This window comes from Clarias gariepinus, chromosome 14 (assembly GCF_024256425.1).
Source record: "Clarias gariepinus isolate MV-2021 ecotype Netherlands chromosome 14, CGAR_prim_01v2, whole genome shotgun sequence".
Taxonomy (NCBI): Eukaryota; Metazoa; Chordata; class Actinopteri; order Siluriformes; family Clariidae; genus Clarias; species Clarias gariepinus.
This window is the reverse complement of record NC_071113.1, coordinates 31,353,311-31,377,664: the sequence shown is the minus strand read 5'-3', so window position 1 is coordinate 31,377,664 and position 24,354 is coordinate 31,353,311. Positions and strand designations below refer to the sequence as shown.

Sequence of the window (24,354 nt, the reverse complement as noted above, 5' to 3'; positions counted from 1 at the left end):
GCATGCCTGTGCGTGTGTGTGTGTGCTGTGCCAGTGATTAGAAAGAGCAGGTGGAGATCTCTGTGCCTACATTTAGGTCTTCAGGATTGTGTTACACACACACACACACACACACACACACACGTAATTGCATTTTTTAGAAGAACAACACATCATCCTTTTTGTCCTTTTATAGTTATATATTTAATTTTGTGGAACGCCTGTGAGTGACGTTATAGCAGATATACACACTGGTTCTCTCAGCAACCCGTTTTTTATCTCTCTTTTGAAGGTAAAAAAATAAATGAAAACACAGCTTTTCATCAATAAACTCCTCTTCATGCGGTTGTTAGAGTCTGTGTGTTGCGTAGTCTCATGTCGAGAGCTCGGAGCTGCCGGAGAAATCCACGGTTTGGGAAAATCCATCTGCGCTGTTTGACCGTGTTGACGGCGTCCAGCAGGGGGAGCCGGTGGTGGATCATTAGATAGGCGAGGACTAAGGAAGCAGAGCGGCTCACACCTACTGCACAGTGCACCAGCAACCGTGCTACACACACACACACACACACACATCACAATGTGGAGATGGAGATAGATATACACAAAAACACCCATCCCTTCAGAAGCTCCACCCCCTAAATTAATGGATGCACATTGCCAAAACCGCAACGCTAACAACTGCGCTAGCTGACCAATAATAATATCATGACCGGTGTTGTGTAAAGTAAAGGTGGTTCTGTGGGTCTGGTGTGGTGGTGTAACTTTACCTCCAGGAGACTCCAGGACCTGATGGATGTAGTCCGCACACGGCTGGAAGTAAGAAGCGAGATTAAAGGACGGCAAGTCGTCTGCAGGAACGCCGTAGTACTCCACGGACGAGCCGTAAAACGCGTGGCTGCCGTGGCAGTGTGCTTTCCCATGAGCAGCGTTCAGGACGTGCGAGATCCCGAGCTTCCACACGCTGTAGCGATCATTAGCTATCGACCTACAAACAGGACAGAAAGTCTGAACGCGCAACCAGGGGTTTCTCTCCAACGCGGGCGCTAGGGATTAGCGAGCTAACTAGTACTTAGCGAGGTACAGTGTACAGTGACTGTGGAAATGATACCAAACTGTCAACATTTCTCAAGAGTGTGTTGGTGAACGAATTATTATCATTAATCTGACACCGTAATTAGACTTAATGTCAACTGATAACTGAAGATGGGTTCAAGCTCATACTGATAAACGCTTTTACAGCTTCACAGCTTCAAATTTACGATAGAAAATATCGGCTGTTAAAGTGTAGAGTTTGTTTTTGGCCATACTGCTGCGTTAAATATCCTCCCCTTTAATACACGCTGGACTCACAGAACTCACATGTCTCCCAGGAACAGGTTGGGCCAGACCTCGTCCACATGATTTCCGCTCCGTTTCCCTCCATACAGAATCCTCTCCAGCTCCTTCAATGAGGGGGTTTCACACCGTGTGTCCATCTCACACACACATACACACGCAAGTCGATCATGATGTGTGCAGTGACAGTGGCAGGTGCTGAACTCTGTTCCAAAATTAAACCACTAATATATAATATGTTGTTGTTGTCATGGTGATTATAAACCCACATTTCTGCCAAATAAAAACACAGTGTTGCAAGATTGGGTTTTTATATCCTACATGATATTCATGGTTCATTATGGTTCGTGACAGATACACACACAAAAGCCACACCTCCTTTACTGTGACTTATACAGAGGCCACACCTCCTTCACTGGAACTGACAAAGAACAAAGATTTTACATGATTGGCTGTTCAAACGATGCAACAATCTTGGTTCTTGATACATTAAAACGTCTTTGCTCACATCATCTGGATTAAAACAGGTCATGAGTTTGTGCCAGAGCTCATAAATTTTCAAAAATTAATGCAATTTTAGCAAAAATATGATTTCAGTTTCGTCACATGTATTCCGTTCTGACTGTTCATTTAAGTCACATGTGTGAGTCATGTGACTGTACAAAGAAACATCATAGCGTTCACCAATCAGAAGCCCTGGATGTCCTCCTTTTGCTCTAAGGCATGCAACACAAATTTCAGTTTTGGAGGCCGCGATGCCTACAGTGTCACCAAAGCCAATCTGAGGAAGGGAATCTGCAAAGCCAAACATGTACACAAGCAGCTTGAGGAGCACCGTCCAGGAGCGCATTTCGAAAAGGGGAACATAGAACTCATGCTCAAAGCAGAGCTATTCCCGGGTGAGCAGCAACTTACGTTCTTCACCTCTGAAGTGTGTGCTACCCTGGCAGGGTGAATGCAAGAAAAGCAGCTGGCCCTGACGGCATCCCTGGCCGAGTACTCAGAGCTTGCATGGACCAAATGGCTCTTCATGGACATTTTTAATCCGTCCTTGGCTAAGGCAACTGTCCCCACCTGCTTTCAATTTGCTTCCATTGTGCCAGTACCAAAGAATTCCTCTGCGACAGCACTTAGTGGCTTTCGTCCCATTGCACTCATACCTGTCACCTCAAAGTGCTTCGAAAGACTGGTCTTCACCCACCATAAAACCTGTCTGCCACCTACTCTGGACCCATACCAGTTTTCCTATCGCCCAGAGGAGTCCATTTCCACAGTGCTCCATTCTACCCTAACTCACCTGGGCAACCCAACACTTATGTCAGGATGTCTGTTTGTTCTTTGATTTTAGCTCAGCTTTACATATAGCCAGTCCTTACAAACTAGTCTTGAAGCTAAAACAGCTTGGCATCAGCTCCTCCAGTCTCACCCTCAGCACTGGAGTTCCTCAGGGATGCATACTGTGCCTGCTTTAATACTTCCTTTTCACTCATGACTGCGTAGCTGTCTATGCCTCCACCAAGCATTATCAACGCAGATGACACCTTGGCGGTAGACCTGATCAGAGAGGAGATCCAGCACCTAAGATTAGAGTTAAGATTCACTTATTTATCACATATAACTTAGAGCAGGGTGTACCTTATCTATCCCAGTTAGGAAGCTGGGGTCGGAGTATAGAGCATAATATGGAGCAGATAAAGGGATCAACGATGGCAGCTTGATGGTGCTGGGACTTGAACCCCTGACCTTCTGATCAGTAATCCAGATCCTTAAATGCTTGAGCCACCACTGGGCCACTACTAGAATGGTGTGAAGAAAATAAAAGGGAACTCAACACCAAGAAGACAAAGGAAGTCATTGTGGATTTCAGACAAGTTGGCAATTACACTCATGCTTGCATTCACATCAAGGGAGTTCCTCGGTGTCCACATCTTTAGCTCCTTATCCACCAAAGTGAACCAGGTGCTAGTTCATGTCTGGTACAAGAGCCGGTTCACAGTCACATAATTACGTCATCTTTACTTTCCTGGCAATGTTAGCTACAATGCTAGCGGCAAAAACAAAAAAAGCAAGTGATAAAAAATGTTAGTCGCGAGCTAACAAAAAAAATTGGCAAAATTCAACATGGCTTTACGCAGTTCTCCTGGCTCTATCATCACTAGAACGCATTTGAGCTTCCCATTGCATATTTAGTACACTTCTTAAAGATGGCGGTCACAAACTTTTAGTTGGTGGTGATAAAAACCGCCCCATCTCCTGACAAAAGCAGTTCTTGGTTCTGGTCCAGCAAAGTGTGCAAACTAGGTCCGGTACCACCTTAGTAGAAAATGATCTCACCTGGTCTCTGAACTCTTCTCTCCTGATCAGAAAGGCACAACTGACTATATACCTTCAAATACTGTATCATCTTTAGCTCCTTATCCACCAAAGTGAACCAGGCAATGGCTGCTTCCGTTAGGGGGTCCATTAGTGTATCCGTCTAACTCTATCTTCCACATCTTTCACATATACTATACCTCCATTCACCATGACTTTATTACCCTGTACCCTCTGTAGTGTACACTAATCACCCTCACCCCTGTACATATGAACTTGTCCCCTCATTTACCACCTCTTCTTTGTCTTTCGGCTGTTCCCTTTCAGGGGTCCCCACAGCGAATCATCTGCCTCCACATTGTTAATCATTATAAATAGGCCACTTATGCACTTCTGGTTAGATGCAAGCTGCATTTCATTGGCTTTGTACATTTGTTTTGATCAAAGTTTTTTTATTTATTTTCAAACTTTACAAAAAAAAAAACACAACAAACCACAACAAAAGAGAACACAAAATCAACCCCCCCCCCCCCAAACCAGACAAACACAAGGATGCCATAACAATCAGATGTCCATAAATAAAATAATAATAAGTAATCTTCACACACACTTCCTTTACGGTACTATCTTATCTGCGTTTATAACCTCAGCAAAAGTTAAGAAAGGCTGCCAAATACTATAAAATGTGTCAGTAGACCCTCTAACTGTATACCTAATTTTCTCCAGTTTAAGACAGTGCATCACCTCCCTTATCCAGTGGCTAAATGTTGGTGGATCAGGATCTTTCCATTTAGTCAAGATTAATCTCCTAGCCAAAAGGGAACAGAAAGCCAATATTTTAATTTCCCTTTGGTTAAAACTGGTATTTTCTGGAGGCACACCAAACAATGCAACAAATGGAGTTGGCTCTACTATCTCTCCAAATACTCCAGAAAAAGTTTCAAAAATATTGGTCCAGAACATGTAGAGTCTTGGACAAGTCCAGAACATATGCAGCAGAGTTGCAGGAGCCTGCCTGCATCTGTCACACGTGGTGTCTATATCAGCCTTAATCTTAGAGAGTCTGACTTTTGACCAATGTAGACGATGCACAATCTTAAATTGTATTACAGCATGTTTAAGGCAAATGGATGATGAGAAGATTCCCTGTATTATTTTGTGCCAGATTTCCTCTGAAATTGGTTCATTTAAATCTGTCTCCCATTTATTCCTAAGTAAATCTAAGGGTGTTAAATCATACATATTGAGTATTTCGTAAATCCTGCGTATAGTTTGTTTTTGGACTGATTTACATTCAAATATTGAATCTAATAAAGAAAGTGGAGGGCATGATGGGAAATTATTAGAATTCAATGCCACAAAGTTCCGAAGCTGCAAGTACCTATAAAAATGTGATTTGGGAATGTCGTATTTCTGCACCAACTGTTCGAAGGATGCAAAATTTCCATCAATATAGAGTTCAGACAGTGAGACCAAACCCTTTCTAGCCCAAACTTTAAAGGCATCATCCATCATAGACGGAACAAACAAGTAATTTTTAGCAATTGGGGCAGCCTGCGGTAACTCCTTAAGGGAAAACGATAATCTGAATTGGTTCCAGATTTTAACTGAATGTATAACAACTGGATTAGAGGTCAAACTAGAGATTGGTTGAATAAATGGTATTTTAGAACACAATAATGCTATTAGAGAAGTGGGCCTAACTGAAGCCCCCTCCAGAATTGTCCAAACAGGGGGATTAATGTCATTATTTAACCAGAATAACAGCGCTCTTATATTGGCTGCCCAGTAATAATACATGAAATTTGGAAGTGCCATCCCTCCTTTTGCACGAGGTCTCTGCAGTATAATTCTTTTAATTCTTGGTGTTTTTTTGTTCCAAATAAAGGTTGAGATCTGATTATTTAATTTAGAGAAGAAAGATTTTGTTAAAAATAACGGAAGGCACTGAAAAATATACAAAAATTTGGGCAATACATTCATTTTTATTGTATTAATTCTTCCACCCAATGAAAGATGGAGGTGGTCCCAACGCTCAAGATCCTGTTTAAGATTGGATAAGAGAGGTGGATAATTGGCTCCGAACAAGTCTTTATGATCATGCGTAACCCAAATCCCAAGGTATTTAAATTTTTTAGGGCTAATCTTAAAGGGAATTGAGCTTAAAGATGACAGAATGACCCCATCACCAACAGGCATTAGTTCACTTTTCTGGATATTAACTTTATAGCCAGATATTTTGCCAAACTCTGTAAGTAGAGTCACTAACTTAGGTAAGTTTGTCAGGGGTTGTGACAAATACAATAACATGTCGTCTGCATAAAGCGACACCTTATGTTCCAATCCTGCCCGTTGAATACCATGGATATCGGCTCTTTGTCTCAGAGTTAAAGCAAGTGGTTCCATTGCGACTGCAAATAGAAGTGGAGACAGAGGGCATCCCTGCCTCGTGCCACGTTGAAGCTCAAAATAAGCAGATATGCTGTTATTAGTACGCACAGCGGCTAATGGAGATGTGTATAAAAGTTTTATCCATGATATAAGCTTTTGACCAAATCCAAACCTCTCCAGAGTATTAAAAAGATAACCCCATTCCACACGGTCAAATGCCTTTTCTGCATCCAATGAGAGAACTACCTCCGGTGTGCCAGGTGGGGAGGGGCCATAAAGAATATTCAAAAGTCGTCTGATGTTAAAAAAAGAATAACGATTCTTAATAAACCCCGTTTGGTCAGGTGATATAATGGAGGGCAACACCCCCTCTAAACGTCGCGCAAGGACTTTAGCAAGCACTTTAGCATCGGTATTTAGTAGGGAGATTGGACGGTATGAGCTACACTCGAGAGGGTTCTTGTCTTTTTTAAGGATTAATGAGATAACTGCCTGACGCATGGTTGGTGGTAGGGATTTTACTGAAAGTGACTCTTCAAAAACTGATAACAGTAAAGGTGAAAGCTGCTCTGAAAATTTTTTAAAGAAATCTGTTGGGAAACCATCCGGTCCTGGTGACTTGCCACTCTGCATAGATGCAATTGCTGAGGCTATTTCTTCCACCGTGAGATTTTCTTCCAATTCAGCAACATTCACTGGATCTATAGAAGGGATATGTATATTATTGAAAAAGTCCTCCAGGGAAAGAGGATCGACACATGAATCGGAAGTATATAGTGACTGATAATAATTTCGGAAACATGCATTAATTTTAAGGCTATCAGTATTTTTTAAACCTTGCTCATTGTTAATTACAGGGATAGACTGATTGGCAGTTCTTTGTTTTAGCTGATGAGCAAGTGTTCGCCCAGCCTTGTCCCCATGCTCATAGGACATATGTCTTGATTTAGAAAGAAGATATTCAGCCTGCCTTGTTGACAGGAGATCAAACTCAGTCTGCAAAAGTAAACGCTTTTTCATTATGTCTGCAGAGGGTACATAACTATATAGTCTATCTAGCTCCAGTATCTCATCAGCCAGTTCTTTAAAGCGTGCAGTGTCATTTTTATTCTTCTTTGCGCAATATGAAATTATCTGGCCTCGTAAATATGCCTTAAGTGACTCCCATATAGTTGAAGAGGACATCCCTGGTGTTTGATTGATCTCAAGAAATAGTGCAATCTCAGAGGAAATGAATTCAGTGAAAGCTTCCTCTGATAGAAGCAAGGAGTTTAACCTCCAGGGACGGTAGCTGGATTGTGTATTGGGGATACGCATTTTCATAATTAGGGGACCATGATCAGATATAACTATAGCTCCATAATGACATTTGGTAATAAAAGGAAGAAGTCTCTTGTCTAGGAAAAAAGCATCTATACGGGAAAAGGTCTTATGAACAGAAGAAAAGAAGGAATATTCTCTGGAAATTGGGTTACGAAACCGCCAAACGTCAGCTATACCATATGATTTAAGAAAGAGTTTAATTGAACGTGCTGATTTAGAAAGGGGAGCTTTTTTGGACGAGCTACGGTCTAAAACGGGGGAGAGTACACAATTTGTGTCGCCACCAAGAATAAGGTGGTGCGATGATATATCTGGTAACCGAGAGAAAATATTCGAGAAGAATGCAGTGTTATCCCAGTTTGGTGCATAAATATTGGCCAGAATGACTGGGAGGGAATAAAGCTGGCCCACCACAATAACATATCGCCCCAAGGAATCAGCCTCTATACTAGTCATAGTGAATGGTGTATTTTTCTTAATGAGTATGGCCACACCTCTAGCTTTTGAATGGAAATTGGAGTGATATATCTGTTCCGCCCAAATCCCTCTGAGCCGGAAATGATCCGTTGTACGTAAATGAGTCTCCTGAAGAAATGCGATGTCCGCATCAAGTTGTTTTAAATGTGCAAATACCTTTTTACGTTTCACGGGATGGTTAAGTGACTTAACATTCCAGCTCACGAAATTAACTGAACAGCCATTGAGCCCTTTAAAAGTTTGGATAGCCGTCATCTTAAGGGGAAGTATTTATATGTATGAAATCCATAAAAGCAACTTGAAAGTGAGTGAAAATTAACATGGACATCTGACAGAATAAGTCTGGTAGAAAACAAAAACCCGGATAAAACCCCACCCCCCTCCCCCCCATCACCTACAAGAACATGGTGAACAAAATACCCTGCAAAAACAAATCCACACATTAAGTGTTTGTGTTGGGAGCTCTACAGAGCCAACAGCTCACGCTCCCGCCAATCCCACCATACTAAAGTTACTCAAATAGCGCATTATGATATGTCGTAAAATCTGCGGAATAAGATAGTAATAATAATGGTAATAACAATAAGAAAAACAGTTAAAGTAAGCCTATTGACACCAGCAAAGGCAATAATATTAGACGCTTCTCTTAAACTGCAACTAAGCAACACAAGCTCACAATTAAAGAAGAGCTATATTATTAATTAAAAAATATAATAATATAGTAATAACAACAATAATAATGATGATGATAATAATAATACCAATAAAATAAATAAACCAAACAACAACAACAACAAAAAAAGTAGGGAAGGAAACCTTAACGATATATCCATAGTAAAATTTGTGATGTTTCCATCAGCAGCGAGACTATTAAGCAAATATTGTCATGTCAGAGTTATCTGTGGAAAGTCTCCTGCTCATGACTGAACAGTACCCTGTACGTCCTCTGGAAGGAGCTAAAAACAATGCGAACTAAAAGGTCACTGCTCCACTGAAACGCGGTCTAGGCTGGAAAACGGTAGAGACGGATAAATTAAGTGTTTTCATAGTTTTCAAGCCTCTGTGGGGATAATGTTTTTCCTGATATTTCCTCATTCCTCTGCATCTGTAAACACCTTTTCTCTCCCGTCGTGTGAAACACGTAAACGGGCTGGGTATAGAATGCCATACCGGACACCCTGACGATTGCGCAGTAGATTCCGAGCCTCGGTAAACGCAGCCCTGGCCTTGGCAACACTCGCAGTATAATCCGGAAAGATGGCGACTGATTCTCCGTTAAATTTCAGCGGAGCCCGAGCGCGCGCACGGCTCAACACCTCGACACAGTCTTGGTGATAATGAAGTTTAGCCATGATGACACGCGGTTTTCCATCCGATCTTCCTTTAGCCTGAATTCTATGCGAGTGGTCCACAAGCACATCCTTCTCCAGTTGTAGTGTTTCTTTCAGCAGCCTCGACACAAACACACTAGAGTTTGATCCTTCCGTCTCAGCCACCCCCACTATCCTGATATTACACCTTCTCATCCTTCCCTCCATGTCCTCGCATTTCCCTCTTAGCTCAGCTACCTCTGTTTTCAAACAAGTGACCACAGATTTTAAAGTTGTCACCTCGTCTGAGCACGTTGATAGGCCGCCTTCCACCTCCTGTATCACGGTCTTCATCTCCTGTATTTCAGAGTGAAAGGCCGCCGCATTGTTTATAATTTCCCTTTTAACGGATTGTATCTCGTTCCTAAGGGCGCTGAAATCATCGGCAAGCGCATTTTTTAGTTCAGCCTTAATTACTGCCGAGATGTTTTCTTTTAATGAACGAAGAATCTCGGATTTCAAGGCCTCAGGATCCATTTTCTCCGGACTGCCCGGAGGGGGTGGTGTTGCTCGGGACCGGGTGACGGTGGAGCACGAAGACGAGGCGACGTTGGGCCTAGTATTAGATGATGCGTCGTATTTATATTTGCGTAGTTTTTCCGCCATTGACCCGCATGTTAATTTCCCCCTTAATTTAAAGTGAAATTATATAAAATTTTATATAGTGTTTTCGAAAAATAAAGCGCTTATTTATATTAAAAAACAAGAGTTCGGCGAGAGCACGAGCCAAACACGTCCTACCCCATAGCCACGCAAGAGCGCCCCCACCGGCTTTGTACATTTGTAACATTGCACAAGGACAATAAAGTTGAATCTAATCTAGTCCAATCTAATTTGATCTGAGAAAACCAGACATCCTGCTTTAGCTGTTTTAGCAGCGGATGACGTCAGCCAAGAAGCAAAAAGTCACATGATTTTCCGTTCTTATACATGTCACATGACCGCACATCGGATACGTGTCTGATCTAGGACCGCGTGCAAAAGTGACGCAGATAAATGAAACACATCAGGTTTGTGCAGTCAGACAGTCCTAAAAACACATCTGTGTCAAGATTAGGGTGACTTCATGCTGGTGATGTCTGATGTCCTGGCCAGTCCAATCTCTACTGGTTTAATCTGGCAACCAGTGAGAAGTGATTACTGCAATCTGGCAACCTGCACACGCGCACACACACACACACACAGACAGGAGGCAATGTGAGTGGGTGTGTAGCTCGTTATCAATGTGTGTGCATGGGTGTGTGTGTGTGTGTGTTCAGGTCAGTCAGACTGCAATGGTTTGCAACTCGACCTTTATAAACTTTGTGCATTTTGAACCCAGTCTCTCTCTGGTGAGTTTACACTCCTCTGTCTCTCTCCCCTGCTGGGAGCTAGCATTAGCCTGTTAGCTGTGATTTCCTGGTATTTCTAATTAATTAATGTTTTAATTCTCTTTTATTTCCGAGTTCACACGGAAGTCTCGCTGTCCTTCACTGGACATTCTGCTGTAGCATCAGTTAGTCCTGTCCTTTACACACTGACTCTGACTAACATTAACTGTTTAACTACACCGACTAGCTAACATGCTAATGCTAGGCTAAACTGAAGTGTCTGGTTATTAGCCTGCACTGACTGTTAGCTCTCCATGTTAGCTTTAAACAAGGATAACAATACATTTTTTAGGATAAAGATAATTATTAACTGATTAATAATTAATAATAATAATAATACGTATTATAATTATTAATGTTAGAATTATAGTAATTATTATTTTACAGCTTCCGGTGACATTTGCGCTAATCTGTTGGCTAGTTTAGCAGCTAATCAGTTACACTTCCTGTTTTTGAGGAGAATGTTATCCTTTAATTTATAAATATAGATATTTAACCACCTGATTCTAATTATGAATTATTAAAAGTTTATTTGGAGTTTTAATAGTATTAGTTAGAATTAATTAAAACATATAAAAGTAATGTCTTTATGCGGTAACTATAATGTTTATGTTTATGAGGTAATTATTTATGGCTTGCTTATAAAAATTGACAGTAAAATATAGTTAATATAATAAATTCTGTAAATTATATTAGATAATTATTAATGAGAACTAATACATTAAATGAAATGAATTTATTTAGAAACACACAATTAGCATGTATAGGAAATATGTTAATGTTAATTTCCAATAAGAAAAAAATATATATTTTTTTATTATTTATTTATGTAAATATTGCTTAATTATAATAAGTAATAATTATAACATTTCTCTGTAAAATCTTGATTATTGTTGTCCCTGTACAGTATTTATCGTTAAAGCCTGTTTTTTCCCACAGTAAGCCCCGCCCCCTTCCTCATTACACACACAATTTGGACTTATTAAAATAACTTCTGCTGATAAATCTATTTTTCATGCCATATGTGTGCTTGCGTTGCAGTGTGTGTAAGCGCAGCGCGATGGCGGCAAACGTGCGCTCCTGGACGGTGAAGCAGGTGGGCCGCTGGCTGCGTGATGAGGGTTTTGGCGACTATGTGGAGCTGCTGTGTAATAAACACCGTCTGGACGGCACCAGCCTCCTCACGCTGACCGAGTTTGACCTGCGCTCACCGCCGCTCGAGCTCAAAGTGCTCGGAGACATCAAGCGGCTCATGCTGTGCGTGCGCAAGCTGCAGAAACAAAACGCTGACGTGCTGGAGGAGCTCGGCTTTGCTCAAGACACACACTCGCCACAAGGGGGCGCTGGTAATAACACTCAAACATCAAGCACACCTGCAGCATAAGAAAGCTTGGCAAATTCGCTCCAGAGTACAAACTGTCATGTTGACGTGTGATCCTGCTACCATGGCAACGTTTCCTTTTGTGTTTAGGGGTGGAGTGGCTGTGTAACGGGGACTCTGTGCGGGACCGGGACAGCGTGAGCGACGTTCTCGGAGGTGAACAGTTCTCCTACACTAACGGGAAGCAGAAGCAGCAGAACCGACGCCTGGACCCGGAATACTGGAAAACGGTGCTCAGCTCCGTCTACGTCACGCTCGTCTTCGGCTTCACCTCCTTCGTAATGGTGATCGTTCACGAGCGCGTACCTGACATGCGCACCTACCCTCCACTCCCAGACATCTTCCTGGACAGGTGTGTTTGTGTTATCTCTATCGCCCTCCAGTGTCGCCTAACGCCATCTACTAACCTCTAGTGTCTTGTGCTGACCTTTAGTGTTATCTAAAAGCATTGTACTGCTCCACCTTGTGCATATCAGTTGCTCTATATATACATCACTCACTCACTCACCCATCCGTATACCACTTTATCCTGTATTCAGGGTTAGGATCACATTAACGCCAAGAACTTACTTAGTGTTGACAGTCCAGGTTGGTGGAGATGGTGTGGGAAATGTTCCATGACAATGAGCTCAGGGTTCTTCAGTGGCCTTCTTGGATGATGGAAACTCAAGTAATGGCAAATTGAACATGTTTGAGGCGTGGTGGAACAGCACAGATGAGGAGTATGCAGTCATGGAGAAGAATTTTAAAGGAAGGGTTCCATCATCATGTGGAGTCCATGCCATGGAGAGTCAGGGCTCTACCCAGTGTTAGTGTGTTAATGTAGTGTTCCTTTATTGAAGTGCTTTATTTAATGTACTGTTACTGCTCTGCTTCTGCAGCGTTCCCAGAATCCCCTGGGCCTTCGCCATGGCCGAGGCATGTGGAGTCATCCTATGTAGCGTCTGGCTACTCGTTCTGCTGCTACACAAACACAGGTCTCTGTCTCTCTCTCACACACGCACGCGCACGCACGCACACGCACGCACACACACGCGTTTTTAAATTTCCAATTTAATAGGACCCTACACAGTTATCTAATCACTTAAATCATGTGGTAGTGCTGTGCGGTTTGATCATGCAGTTTATGCCAAATTTGAAAAGGTTTTTAAGTTCACGTAGCCTTTTTTGTCACTTCAACCATATTCAGTTAGTACACAGTGAAACGAAACAACGTTCCTCCAGGACCAAGGTGCTACATGCGAAATAAATTTATAACATAAATTACCAGAAAAACTAAACTAGCTAACTAAGAGGCCTAGTTAACTGGCTAACAGTGACAGGACAGATTGACCTAACATAAATTACAACATAAATTACCAAAAACTACAAAAAACCAACTAGCTAAGGAACATAAATTAACAAAAACTAACTACCTGAGGAAGACTATCTACAGGTTTTACAGACATTTTTTTAAAAAAACAAAAAACGTTTTGAATGAGACGTAACATTTAAACTATTAAGAACACAGGTTACACACTGTGGGGTGGTTGATGGTGCCGGATGCATTGGTTTAAGTATTTCAGAACCATCTGATCTCCTGTCAGCCAACAACAGAACCCTGAGGCTCTTCTGAGCACAGACGGGTCTTTCTTCAGTTCTCCCAGTCGCCCATTTTCCCCATGTCCCACACACTGCGTTTTAATCATTCAGTCTCTGGGAGATTCTGTCTCTAACGATGCTGTTAATTGAAAAATCATTAATAAAATCATTAAATAATCTGTTAGTAATTATGAAACAGTGAACTTAGACTCACACACAGTGTATGCTTAAATATGAATAAACATTTTGTTTTTGCTGCTTTTTATCTGTTGTGCTGGTGAGTCTGATTCAGTAATTATTTAATTATCTATTACCAAATAATTAATTACTGATTTACTTAAAGGTTTTATTTATATTGTATTAATTATTTCGGTATAAATTACACACTGAGGTGTGTGTGTGTGTGTGTGTGTAGGTCTATCCTGGTGAGGAGGATGTGTAGTCTAATGGGGACTGTCTTCATGCTGCGCTGCATCACCATGTTCGTCACCTCGCTCTCTGTCCCTGGACAACACCTGCAGTGTACCGGCAAGGTGTATATACACACACTCGCCCGTCTGCCTCCTCCCCAGTCTCGCCCGTCTGTCTCCTCCCCAGTCTCGCCCGTCTGTCTCCTCCCCAGTCTCGCCCGTCTGTCTCCTCCCCAGTCTCGCCCGTCTGTCTCCTCCCCAGTCTCGCCCGTCTGTCTCCTCCCCAGTCTCGCCCGTCTGTCTCCTCCCCAGTCTCGCCCGTCTGTCTCCTCCCCAGTCTCGCCCGTCTGTCTCCTCCCCAGTCTCGCCCGTCTGTCTCCTCCCCAGTCTCGCCCGTCTGTCGCCTCCCCAGTCCCGCCCGTCTGTCTCCTCCCCAGTCCCGCCCGTTTGTCTCCTCCCCAGTCTCGCCCGTCTGTCCCTCACACTGAGCGATCTTCTCCATAAACTTTGACCTTCAGGCACATTGTTTTTGCATTCTGGTGACTTTAAAAGAATGAATGTTTGTTTACAGACGTTCACTGCAACAGTGTTTTTATGTAAACAAATTTTTCACTCAGCTTTTAATTTTCATTTAAGATCCTAGATTCAGGGATGTTTTATTGGGATGATAAATATTTACATTCGTTTTGCCAAAGTTTAGTGATAAAAGAAAATAACAGGAGTAGAGAGAAAAAAAAGGACTGTATAAAAAAAGCAATAATAAATAAATGTTTATAAAAGTAGAGTACAGACATTTAGTTAAAGTCAAAAGTAAAGTGACTCTTGAACATTATAAAAAAGTAAGCATGTATTATATGTCGTAATAATAATAATTATAGTAGTAATAAAAATAATAATAGTAATAATAATAATAAAAATGAAACGCTGTCTTCCTGTGCTCCCCACAGGTGGGGCAGTTTGTCGGGGTCGGGGCGGGGGCAGTTAAAGTTGGGGATGATTTTATTGATTCTGTGTGAATGTGCTGATATTTCAGGCATTCAGTGAAGAAGTGCAGCACTGTCTCCATGTTATTGAGCGTCTCAGGTCTGTCTGTGTCTCCCCGTCTCTACGGCCAGACGCCGCTCACTGAGTCTGTACTTCTTTAGGGTGTTTCTTAGCCTTGTGTCAGTCACCGCGCTCAGATAGTCTGCCACGCTGTAGTGTGTGTGTTTAGGGCCAGATAACGCTAGTCTCTCTGTCTATCTCACTCTCCCAGCTGTGAGATGAGACAGTGAGTGAAGCTGAAAGCAGCGTGTTTTTGTCTCTTCTGTTACAGCATCGTGTTTATTAACCTGATGAGGAAAAGGACAGTCGATTATCAGAGTTTGTTTCTGTCCGAGACACATTGAGACTCCTTTATGTCCACACTACTGAGGTGACAGTGCTGTGTGTCCTTTCGTACCACCTCCGAGCGTGGTGCCTGATCCTCTTTTTACATCCGCGTCCCCATACATGTCCTTGGTGCCGCTCCTGTCCCCCTGATCACCCAGAACACAGGGTTATGCCAGGTGTGATTGTGGAAGGTAATCCTCCTGCCTGGTGTCTGACTGAAATGAGTGTGTGTATAATGTCCGTGTGTGTGTGTGTACAGATGTACGGTGACATGTGGGAGAAGCTGCAGAGGGCGGTGGCGATATGGAGTGGGTTTGGGATGACCCTGACTGGAGTCCACACCTGTGGAGATTACATGTTCAGTGGACACACAGTCGTCCTCACAATGCTCAACTTCTTCGTCACGGAGTGTGAGTACACACACACACACAAACACAATCGCTTTATGTACATCTGTATTCCTGTTTGCGTCTCAGTCTGTCCGCTGTCTGTCTAGTCGAGCGGTTGTTCAGCTAAAGCTCCTGATTTATTACGCCGCAGGTACGTGATGGTGACGTGTTAGTGAGGACACACTGATGTTCTTTTAAAACTCAAATCCAGGAGAATATCAGTCTGTTATTCAAATATGAACATTCGGCTTTAATCACGTCCTCAGTTAATGAGCAGAGTGCGTCCGTGTTTTCTCTAGCTCCCCCTGTAGGTCGATGATAGTAGATAGTAGATGATTGCTAAAGTGGTAGGTGTGTGTGTGTGCGCGCGCGTGTATGTGTTTTGTGTAGACACCCCCCGGAGCTGGAACTTCATCCACACTCTGTCCTGGGTGCTGAATCTCTTCGGGATCTTTTTCATCCTGGCGGCTCACGAGCATTACTCCATCGACGTCTTCATCGCCTTCTACATCACCACGCGTCTCTTCCTGTACTACCACACCCTCGCTAACACGCGCGCCTACCAGCACAGCCGCCGCGCGCGCATCTGGTTCCCCATGTTCTCCTTCTTCGAGTGCAACGTCAACGGCCCTGTCCCCAACGAGTACTGCTGGCCCTTCTCCAGACCCACCCTGCTCAGGAGACTCATCCGATAACACACACACACACACACAAACTCACACACAGTGTGTGAACTAAGTTATTATGTGTATATATACAAGACACTAAAAGTATGTTTACATCCCAATTGTATCCCGCACCACACCCCATATTTACAAAATCCCCTTTATCGCTGACCCCCCCCCCCCGCCCGTTGGGGCGTCTCTAACCACACCCCATATTCTCAGGCGGTGTGCGTGTCCTGTATTATACAGTGTCTACCTGTTTTACATTTATGCCGCATGACATTTTGCTTCTTTTTATTTTGCATCTGAAAAATAATTTTTCCGCTCGGTGAAAATTAAAGCGGCGCTCGGCACCTCAGTGGCCAAAACTCGACAACATTAAAAGCAGCAGAAATAATGTAGTATAAATACATGGAAAAAAATATTTTAGCATAGTTTCAGTCAGTTGTAAATTCTAAAGCTTTAATGCTACATTTATTTATTTAGTCATGAAAATAGTCTCCAGTCTCAGCACTTTAAAAACTTTAGTTTTTTAGGCTAAAAAGATTTATAGAGCAGTAGAGTCTTTTTAAAAAGAAAAAAAGGAGTAATGTTTGGTAAAAAAAAAGCTGTTGTAGAAGAGGAATATGTCACTTTTAGGACGTGGAGAGTGAAGAGCAACGCTAAGTCCGTCACGCTACACTGTCTGGGCTCGCAGCGCGGCGGCTGGTCTGGTATTCCTTACTTACGGAATTGGAAAAGAAACGTGTATAGTTGATAAGAACCAGATTAGAACAACTTCTGTAAATCTACTGTAAATAAAACAACTACAGTCGTATTTGTGCGAGATATAAAACAAATAACCAGAATTTCAGGTTCTTGTTCTGCAGCTGCGCCCCGGTTTACGGGTGAATATTTTCAGCTCTCTGGTGTAAAGCGATGTACATACAGCAACAACTGACTTTCTAAAGCAATACGAAACAACGCTTCCTCAACTAGTTTACACTTTCACACTCGGCTGAGGTTCATTATCATTATTATATTATCATTATATTATTATTATTAATGTTAAGTTTAAAAAAACAAAAGAAAAGAAAAACCCATCAATGTAAGTTATGTTAATTTGTTATTTTCATTTCACAACAAAAAGCCAAACAGTTTAAGTTTTTTTGGTTGTTTTGTTTTGGGTTTGCCAAATAAAATAGTTAATGAACAAATTTTTCCTTAGATTAAAAAAAAAAACAATTGCATGCATTTAAATGGAAAAAAATTCAAAGTACATTCGAAAGAAATTCTGAAATGATGGAACAAACAAAAATGCTGTATTAGAACAAAAAAAACAAACAAACATAATCTCTTTTGCATATAAAGTTTTTAATCTTATCCTTTGAAAATGTGAAACAAAAGAATGCCACATCCACGGACCAGAAATGCTCTTCTGTATTTATTATTAGTACACCACCAATACTTAAATGATTGACATGACTCTGCGACTCAGCGTGTGTTGCTGCTTATGTTTTCTGGTTAAATAATTCCACATGGCCATGTTGGTATAAATTTATAATTTTTTTATGCGATGATTAATTCTGCAGCACTAATTTATTATAAATTTTGCTAAAAAAAATGTGACCAAATTTATTTAAAATTACAGTTATGTGTTTTTGTTTAATTTATATTTTCTAGCTTTGCTCACATCAAACTTTGAGTGAACAATGAACATTTGCCAAAAAAGTCACATGAAAACAGGTAAATTTTTGTACAAGCGATGGTCGCTGGTTCCCGCCTCATGGTGTTTGTGTTATTTTTAAGATGTTATGCAAATAATACGAGTTGTATTTATGATCCTGACACTTTGTAAAGTTTACTAACGTTTACAAACTTGACTAAATGTTTAACTCGCTTTATGAGTTTTTTTTTGTTAGTAATTGTTTATTTTGCGGTAATGTTGTGCCATTGTCCGTTGCTGGTTGAGTTCTACAGCACTACTCACGTCTCTGTGTGTCATCGCTTCAGCACCTTATCCTAATTTCCGCATGTTCGTTTGTGGAGAAATTGTAGATTGTGGGTTTGACTCTAAACTTGATGTAAAGTGTGATGTACTTATTAATCGTAATTTGGCCTCGGTCTCAGAATGGTCCATCCCGGTTATCTGACATTTCTTGTAAATATGTAGGTAATGATAAAATAATTGTTTAGCTAGAAATAAATAAGCTGCTGTTGTAAATAACTGCTGTTTCTTTGATTCTTTATAATACGTCGATCAGCCATTACAGTAAAATCACCTGCCTAGTATTGTGTACCAGAACAAGTTGCGCGTACTGTATGTCTGGGAGCCGTTCAAAACTTCACTGTAAAGCCGAGTGAAGTAAGTTTACATATTTTCTTGTGTTTTCTTTTTTTGCATTTTGTGCAAGATTTAGTGATGATGTAGCACCATGTCATGGTTCATATATTCATATTCAATTTAAAATAAAACTTTATTTATCCCCAGGGGGCAGGTTAAGGCATGCAGAGTAGTACAGGTGGACAATAAACCACATTTGTACATCAAGACTTTTAGATGGAATGAGACGAGCATCAGTACAAAAAAAATAATTAAATAAAACTTGATAAATGATGATAAATCTAATTAGCGCAAAACAACTGCAAGTTAACAACTGTTCTAGCTCACAGCGTAAAACAAAAAGTAGAAGAATATGAAAGAAGGAGGTAAAATAGATGGTGCAACAAATAAATATGTTAAAATAATTATTAACATATTTATTTAAATGATTAGTATTTATTTATTTTATATTACGCGAGATACCCCCGGAAAATAAACGTGAGTAAAAAATAAAAAAAAACATTATATGACGGTTTTTCCTTATTTGTCTCGATGTGGCGTTTCATCGCATAGCAGCGGCTCCTTCTTCTTCTTCTTCTTTATGACCCTTTTCGGGTTCCACATGAGAGGACGTGCGGCGGCGGTGTTTCTGACCCTGATGGCTTTCCGTAGCGCTCCGTGTCTCCAGTGCGCTCGTGCAGTTCCGCTGAAAGCCGCAGCTCCAGACATTCCGGTGAGACTTTATTATTATTATTATTATATATAAAAACAACAGGAATAAAATAACATCGAGTTTTCCCGCCGCTAATCAGATGTGATTAAATCTGGCGGATGTCGCTGAAGCTGTGGCGTTAGAATGAGGCAGTTAGCAAGAGGCTGTTAGCGCGAGGCTGTTAGCATGAGGCTGTTAGCGCGAGACTGTTAGCATGAGGCTGTTAGCGCGAGACTGTTAGCATGAGGCTGTTAGCGCGAGACTGTTAGCATGAGGCTGTTAGCGCGAGACTGTTAGCATGAGGCTGTTAGCCACCAGCCGAAAAGTCTTTCACAGAAAACGGGAGCAAATCTGATGAAATAAATGATTTCAGTGTTTTATCTTTATTAATAACATCATAAACGTCATAAACATGGTGAATATCTCATGCATGAAGTCAGTAATACTGTTCGACTCCTCCAGCTGATTAATAACTCAATGTGTCTTAATAAAGGCTTTTAAAAGGTTTAATTTATTATAACGTGTTATTTTAGATTATTTATTAATTTATCTGAGTAAATATTAGGTTTTTTTTTCTTTATGAGACACACTGCATTAACCCTGACAGATGCTCAGGATGATGGATTTGTTTCCTGATGTCATTACATCCTATAAATATAATAATATTCATATCATCTCTTATAATAATAATAATAATAATAATAATTAATAATAGAGATGTATTAATGTACAGTCTACAGATTGCTGTTATAACGCGTTATTTCCTCTAGCTGTCAGTGTACAGTATCTGGAGTATGCAGGATCAACAGGGACATAATTTAAATCATCAATATTAATTATGATTATTATAATACTTATTATTTATACACGGTTTTGTCCCTGAGGCTCCGCCCACACGAACACAGATAATACTGGAAATGTATTTTTTTATCTTTGTGATTTGACCTCAAGGCCTTTAAAGAGACACTGACGGAGGACAAAAATACAACAGGGACACGGGAGGAGGGGAAAATCCACTGGAAAAATAAACTGTTTATTTATATGTCCCTGTTTTTTTGTTTGTTACGAGGTGGGTGAGATTATATAAAGCTCAGTGTAATAAATAACTGCTGTTTTTATTTTTTATTTGTAAATTAAAAGTAAAAGGTGATTTTAAAAAGAACAACTGCTGATCTGTTAGTAATTGATCATGTGATGTCATGAAACCCCGCCCTCTGCGTTGTGATTGGGTAAAAGAACCCGGTCTCGCCTGTGATTCGTTAGAGTTCTGTAGATCCTCTCTAATTTAATCAACAGTGACGGTGAGATGAAGCTTCAATTATTACATTTAGCTTTATTTCAGAGCTCGTTATACTGACATCTAGTGGACAAAGCTTGTGTAGCAGATACACTTTAACATTGCAAACAACACAATTTATATGGACGTGTAGCTGTAAGGAGTATTGCATCAAAAATAAGAACAAAATAAAAAAGGAAAAAAGTCTCTGTTTGAAAGCAATTAGTTAAAGTAACCATCTCACTGGAAATGACCTCGACATGTTCCCCAGTAGGGGGCGTCCTTTTCTAACTCGGTGGCTTCATTCAAAAATAATCTCTGTGTAACACACTCACACTGGGACTCACTCCAGTAAACAGTAACACCTACAGAGCATTCAGAGTCAGTCTCACTCACACACACTCTCTCTTTCGAGTACATAGATTATTTAAGTTGTGTATGTGGATTATTTACTGCATTAACACACACACACTCTGTATAGCGCTGATCCTTTATACAGGGTTGCAGAGGGCGGAGCCTATCTGAGGGGACTTTGGGCACGGGGTGGGGTACACCCTGGACAGGGTGCCAGTTTATCACACACACACACAAACACACACTAGGCAGGATGATGTAATGTGTTTTTCTTTAGATTTTTTGGTTTTACATTTTTTTTCAAGGATATAATTATGATTATTTTTAGTTGCCACACAGAACTAATGATGGCTTGTAAGTTCCTGTTTGTGTGTGTGTGTGTGTGTGTGTAAATATATAAAGGTATAGGTTATGAACTTATCCGGTTATGATCCGCTCTTTCTTGCAGAATCATGGCCGCCCCTCCATCGTACGCTGACCTCGGCAAAGCAGCCAAGGACGTTTTCAATAAGGGATACGGTCAGTCTCACACACACACACACACACACACACACACACACAAAATGAGACTTTTTCAGTGTTAATTAATGCATTTTTTTGTAGAAACAGAGTGCCATGTTCAGTCCTGTAATATGTGTGTGTGTGTGTGTGTGTGTGTGTCAGGGTTCGGGCTGGTGAAGCTCGATCTGAAGACCAAGTCAGCCAACGGAGTGGTGCGTACCTCTGAACTTAGATTTGTTCAGATGTGGAGAAAAACAAAGTATACACAGCCAGGTCCATAAGTTTTCGCACAGCCCCGCCCGTTAAAGTCGAGCTCTTACACACTTCTGAGTTCATCAGCCGTCACATCATCAGTTTACTTCCTTCTCTTTAATAACGTACCAGACTGTTGATTCGTTCCCTCTGTCTCTCTCTGAGAGGTCCGTCTGTGTCTCAGGTAGATGAGGCTCGTTCTCCTGCACCAGAACTTTTCTGGACCGGGTACTGAGAGATCATGACAAGTGAAGGAGGTCTGGACTTCATTCCAGGTGTAACATTTGCATTAGTTTATGGGAGCTAAGAGTCAGGACACAAGGACCAGTTTATTAAAAATAATTGTTTAAAAAACACATTAATGCTGAAAGTCTACCTTTCAGTCACATCACGTCGGCTTCAGAGGCAAAAACAGTTCAGTGACCGAATACTTATGGACCTGACTATAATAATAATAATAACTGTGTGTTAATCATATGTGAGTGTATCAGTTATATGTGAGTGTGTCAGTCATGTCTGCGTGCCGTGTGTGTGTTCAGGAGTTTAAGACGTGCGGCTCGTCCAACACCGACACGGGAAAAGTGAACGCAAACCTGGAGACCAAGTACAAATGGGACGAGTACGGCGTGACCTTCACTGAGAAGTGGAGCACAGACAACACACTCGGTACTGAGATCAGTGTGGAGGACCAGGTACACACACACACACACACATACACACACACGATGACGCCATACTAACGTAGTGTAGCTGTATGTGTTCTAATCAGTGTGTGTGGGTGTGTTTACAGATTGCTAAAGGACTGAAGGTGACGTTCGACACGTCGTTCTCTCCTAACACAGGGTGAGGAGCTGCACACGTTTCACAACATCTCTACATCTTCTCGTCTTTATCTCACACACTCACACACACTATTGTTATTCCTTTCTCGCTCAGTTGTTGTATGTATTTGTGTGAATCATCTGATCCCAGGTCAGTACGTGTATTAGAACATATTTGCATATGCATGAGCTAAGCCCCGCCCCTTTGTCCTGTCTGAGCAGGAAGAAAAGCGGGAAGGTGCAGGCGGGGTATAAGTGCGAGTACCTGAACCTGGGCTGCGACGTGGACTTCGATTTTTCTGGGCCGCTGGTTCACGCCGCCGGCGTTCTGGGCGTCGACTCCTGGCTCGCCGGCGTCCAGACGACCTTCGACCCCGCCAAGTCCAAAACCTCCCACAACAACCTGGCGGTCGGGTACCGCGGGCGGGACTTCCAGCTGCTTACGCACGTGTGAGTGTGTTTATATCACACGCGTACACACACACACACTCCTGACTTCAGCACTGAGAACATCCTCTCACTTCACCTAATGTCCTGATGTGTGTGTGTGTGTGTGTGTGTGTGTACATGCAGGAATGACGGCTGTGAGTTCGGAGGCTCCGTGTATCAGAAGCTGAGTGATAATCTGGAGACGGCGGTAAATCTGTCCTGGACGGCGGGAAACACCAACACACTGTTCGGCATCGCCGCCAAATACACACTCGACTCCAACGCCTCCGTTAGTGTAAGTCACACACACACACACACACACACCTCTCACTGTAACACACTCTGGTACAGTAACCAGCCTGGTTCACATTGGATCATGTATCAAAATCTTCCTCATCATGCTGACATCATCATCATGTGACTTGTCGCCATGGTAACACACATGTGCTAGTCCTGACCCATGCTAACTGTGTGTGTGTGTGTGATTTTCTCCTCAGGTTAAGGTGAACAACTCCAGTCTGGTTGGACTCGGCTACACACAGACCCTCAGACCAGGTGTGTGTGTGTTTTTACACACCCTTCCATTCTACTACAGCTCATCATTAAGTGTGTGATTTAAACTAGTAGTAATATGTGAGCCCTGACCCTATGTGTGTGTGTGTGTGTGTGTGTGTTTTTAGGGGTGAAGGTGATCCTCTCTGCGCTGGTTGATGGGAAGAGCATCAACGCCGGAGGTCACAAACTCGGCCTGGGTTTCGAACTGGAGGCTTAAACTTCCTCCTCCTGTGTGTGTGTGTGTGTTAAACACTTGTTAAACACACACACAAACACTCCACCATTCCTTTAAGTATTAACACTTTAGTTCTCCTCCTGTATTTATTTATTTATTTCCTCACTATTTATCCTGAGTATGCGATTCTTTTCCCTCTGAATGTAAAACACATTTGTGCGTTAGTGTTTCTGTCCTGTGTGTGTACGTTAGTGTGTTTACGGTAGCCCTGCTACTACACGTATGTTTCCCACGGTTGACGGCTAGTTCGCTAGCCTGACCGTCGTGTTTAGGATTAGCTCGGTGTAACGCGTAGCTGTGATAAAGACTTTAGCGTTACTGTATTTAAACAGAACGAGTGAAGATAAAGATTATGATGCATAAAACACTAAACCATGAAGCACCACTAGGGGGTGCTGATGAGCTGACTGAGAAAATAATGTTTGCACGCGTATAATCTGGAGAATACGGTAACGCTGAGCTCTGCTGTGAGTTTGGAGTTCCTGTATAAACCCCATTAAAGCTGGTATTCTGTTACCTGCTGCGTCTGTGTTTTAATCATCAGATTCACACACGAACACGT

The 24,354-nt window shown here is 41.7% G+C and overlaps 3 protein-coding genes across 6 annotated transcripts; 2 read left to right on the top strand and 1 right to left on the bottom strand.

The window, feature by feature from the left end:
• Window positions 1-223: 223 nt before the first annotated feature.
• LOC128541388 (dual specificity protein phosphatase 13-like) lies at window positions 224-1,466 on the bottom strand. The gene is made up of 3 exons (XM_053511786.1): window positions 1,339-1,466; window positions 747-964; window positions 224-526 (listed from the first exon to the last, which is right to left on the bottom strand). Exons 1-3 carry the CDS (start codon window positions 1,452-1,454, stop codon window positions 318-320), a joined length of 543 nt encoding a protein of 180 aa, XP_053367761.1. The 5' UTR covers window positions 1,455-1,466; the 3' UTR covers window positions 224-317.
• An 8,889-nt stretch (window positions 1,467-10,355) lies between these two features.
• LOC128541767 (sphingomyelin synthase-related protein 1-like) lies at window positions 10,356-19,357 on the top strand. 2 transcript variants are annotated; one of them, XR_008365654.1, is made up of 8 exons: window positions 10,356-10,519; window positions 11,600-11,904; window positions 12,030-12,291; window positions 12,821-12,916; window positions 13,936-14,053; window positions 15,561-15,711; window positions 16,081-18,080; window positions 19,231-19,357. XR_008365654.1 is itself a non-coding variant. In XM_053512336.1 (7 exons), the coding sequence occupies exons 2-7, from the start codon at window positions 11,619-11,621 to the stop codon at window positions 16,383-16,385; spliced, it is 1,218 nt and encodes a 405-aa protein (XP_053368311.1). In that variant the 5' UTR covers window positions 10,356-10,519; window positions 11,600-11,618; the 3' UTR covers window positions 16,386-18,606. The 2 variants fall into 2 exon arrangements, 1 of the variants encoding a protein (XP_053368311.1); XM_053512336.1 differs by lacking the exon at window positions 19,231-19,357 and having other exon boundaries at window positions 16,081-18,606.
• Window positions 19,250-24,308, top strand: LOC128541768 (voltage-dependent anion-selective channel protein 2-like). 3 transcript variants are annotated; one of them, XM_053512337.1, is made up of 9 exons: window positions 19,250-19,390; window positions 21,448-21,518; window positions 21,663-21,712; window positions 22,292-22,444; window positions 22,543-22,595; window positions 22,796-23,023; window positions 23,147-23,297; window positions 23,500-23,557; window positions 23,683-24,308. In XM_053512337.1, the coding sequence occupies exons 2-9, from the start codon at window positions 21,452-21,454 to the stop codon at window positions 23,772-23,774; spliced, it is 852 nt and encodes a 283-aa protein (XP_053368312.1). In that variant the 5' UTR covers window positions 19,250-19,390; window positions 21,448-21,451; the 3' UTR covers window positions 23,775-24,308. The 3 variants fall into 3 exon arrangements, with proteins under 3 accessions (XP_053368312.1, XP_053368313.1, XP_053368314.1); XM_053512338.1 differs by lacking the exon at window positions 19,250-19,390 and adding an exon at window positions 20,415-20,438; XM_053512339.1 differs by lacking the exon at window positions 19,250-19,390 and adding an exon at window positions 21,211-21,353.
• The last annotated feature ends 46 nt before the right edge of the window (window positions 24,309-24,354 follow it).

Excerpts from the sequence above, each read along its gene's own strand:
- LOC128541388 (XM_053511786.1), bottom strand. The coding sequence starts at position 1,454 with ATGGACACACGGTGTGAAACCCCCTCATTGAAGGAGCTGGAGAGGATT. Across the intron at positions 965-1,338 it reads AACCTGTTCCTGGGAGACAT|GTCGATAGCTAATGATCGCT; the intron begins GTGAGTTCTGTG and ends TCCTGTTTGTAG. Across the intron at positions 527-746 it reads GGTCCTGGAGTCTCCTGGAG|CACGGTTGCTGGTGCACTGT; the intron begins GTAAAGTTACAC and ends GTGTGTGTGTAG.
- LOC128541767 (XM_053512336.1), top strand. The coding sequence starts at position 11,619 with ATGGCGGCAAACGTGCGCTCCTGGACGGTGAAGCAGGTGGGCCGCTGG. Across the intron at positions 11,905-12,029 it reads CTCGCCACAAGGGGGCGCTG|GGGTGGAGTGGCTGTGTAAC; the intron begins GTAATAACACTC and ends TTTTGTGTTTAG. Across the intron at positions 12,292-12,820 it reads CCAGACATCTTCCTGGACAG|CGTTCCCAGAATCCCCTGGG; the intron begins GTGTGTTTGTGT and ends CTGCTTCTGCAG.
- LOC128541768 (XM_053512337.1), top strand. The coding sequence starts at position 21,452 with ATGGCCGCCCCTCCATCGTACGCTGACCTCGGCAAAGCAGCCAAGGAC. Across the intron at positions 23,298-23,499 it reads ACTCCAACGCCTCCGTTAGT|GTTAAGGTGAACAACTCCAG; the intron begins GTAAGTCACACA and ends TTTTCTCCTCAG. Across the intron at positions 23,558-23,682 it reads CACACAGACCCTCAGACCAG|GGGTGAAGGTGATCCTCTCT; the intron begins GTGTGTGTGTGT and ends GTGTGTTTTTAG.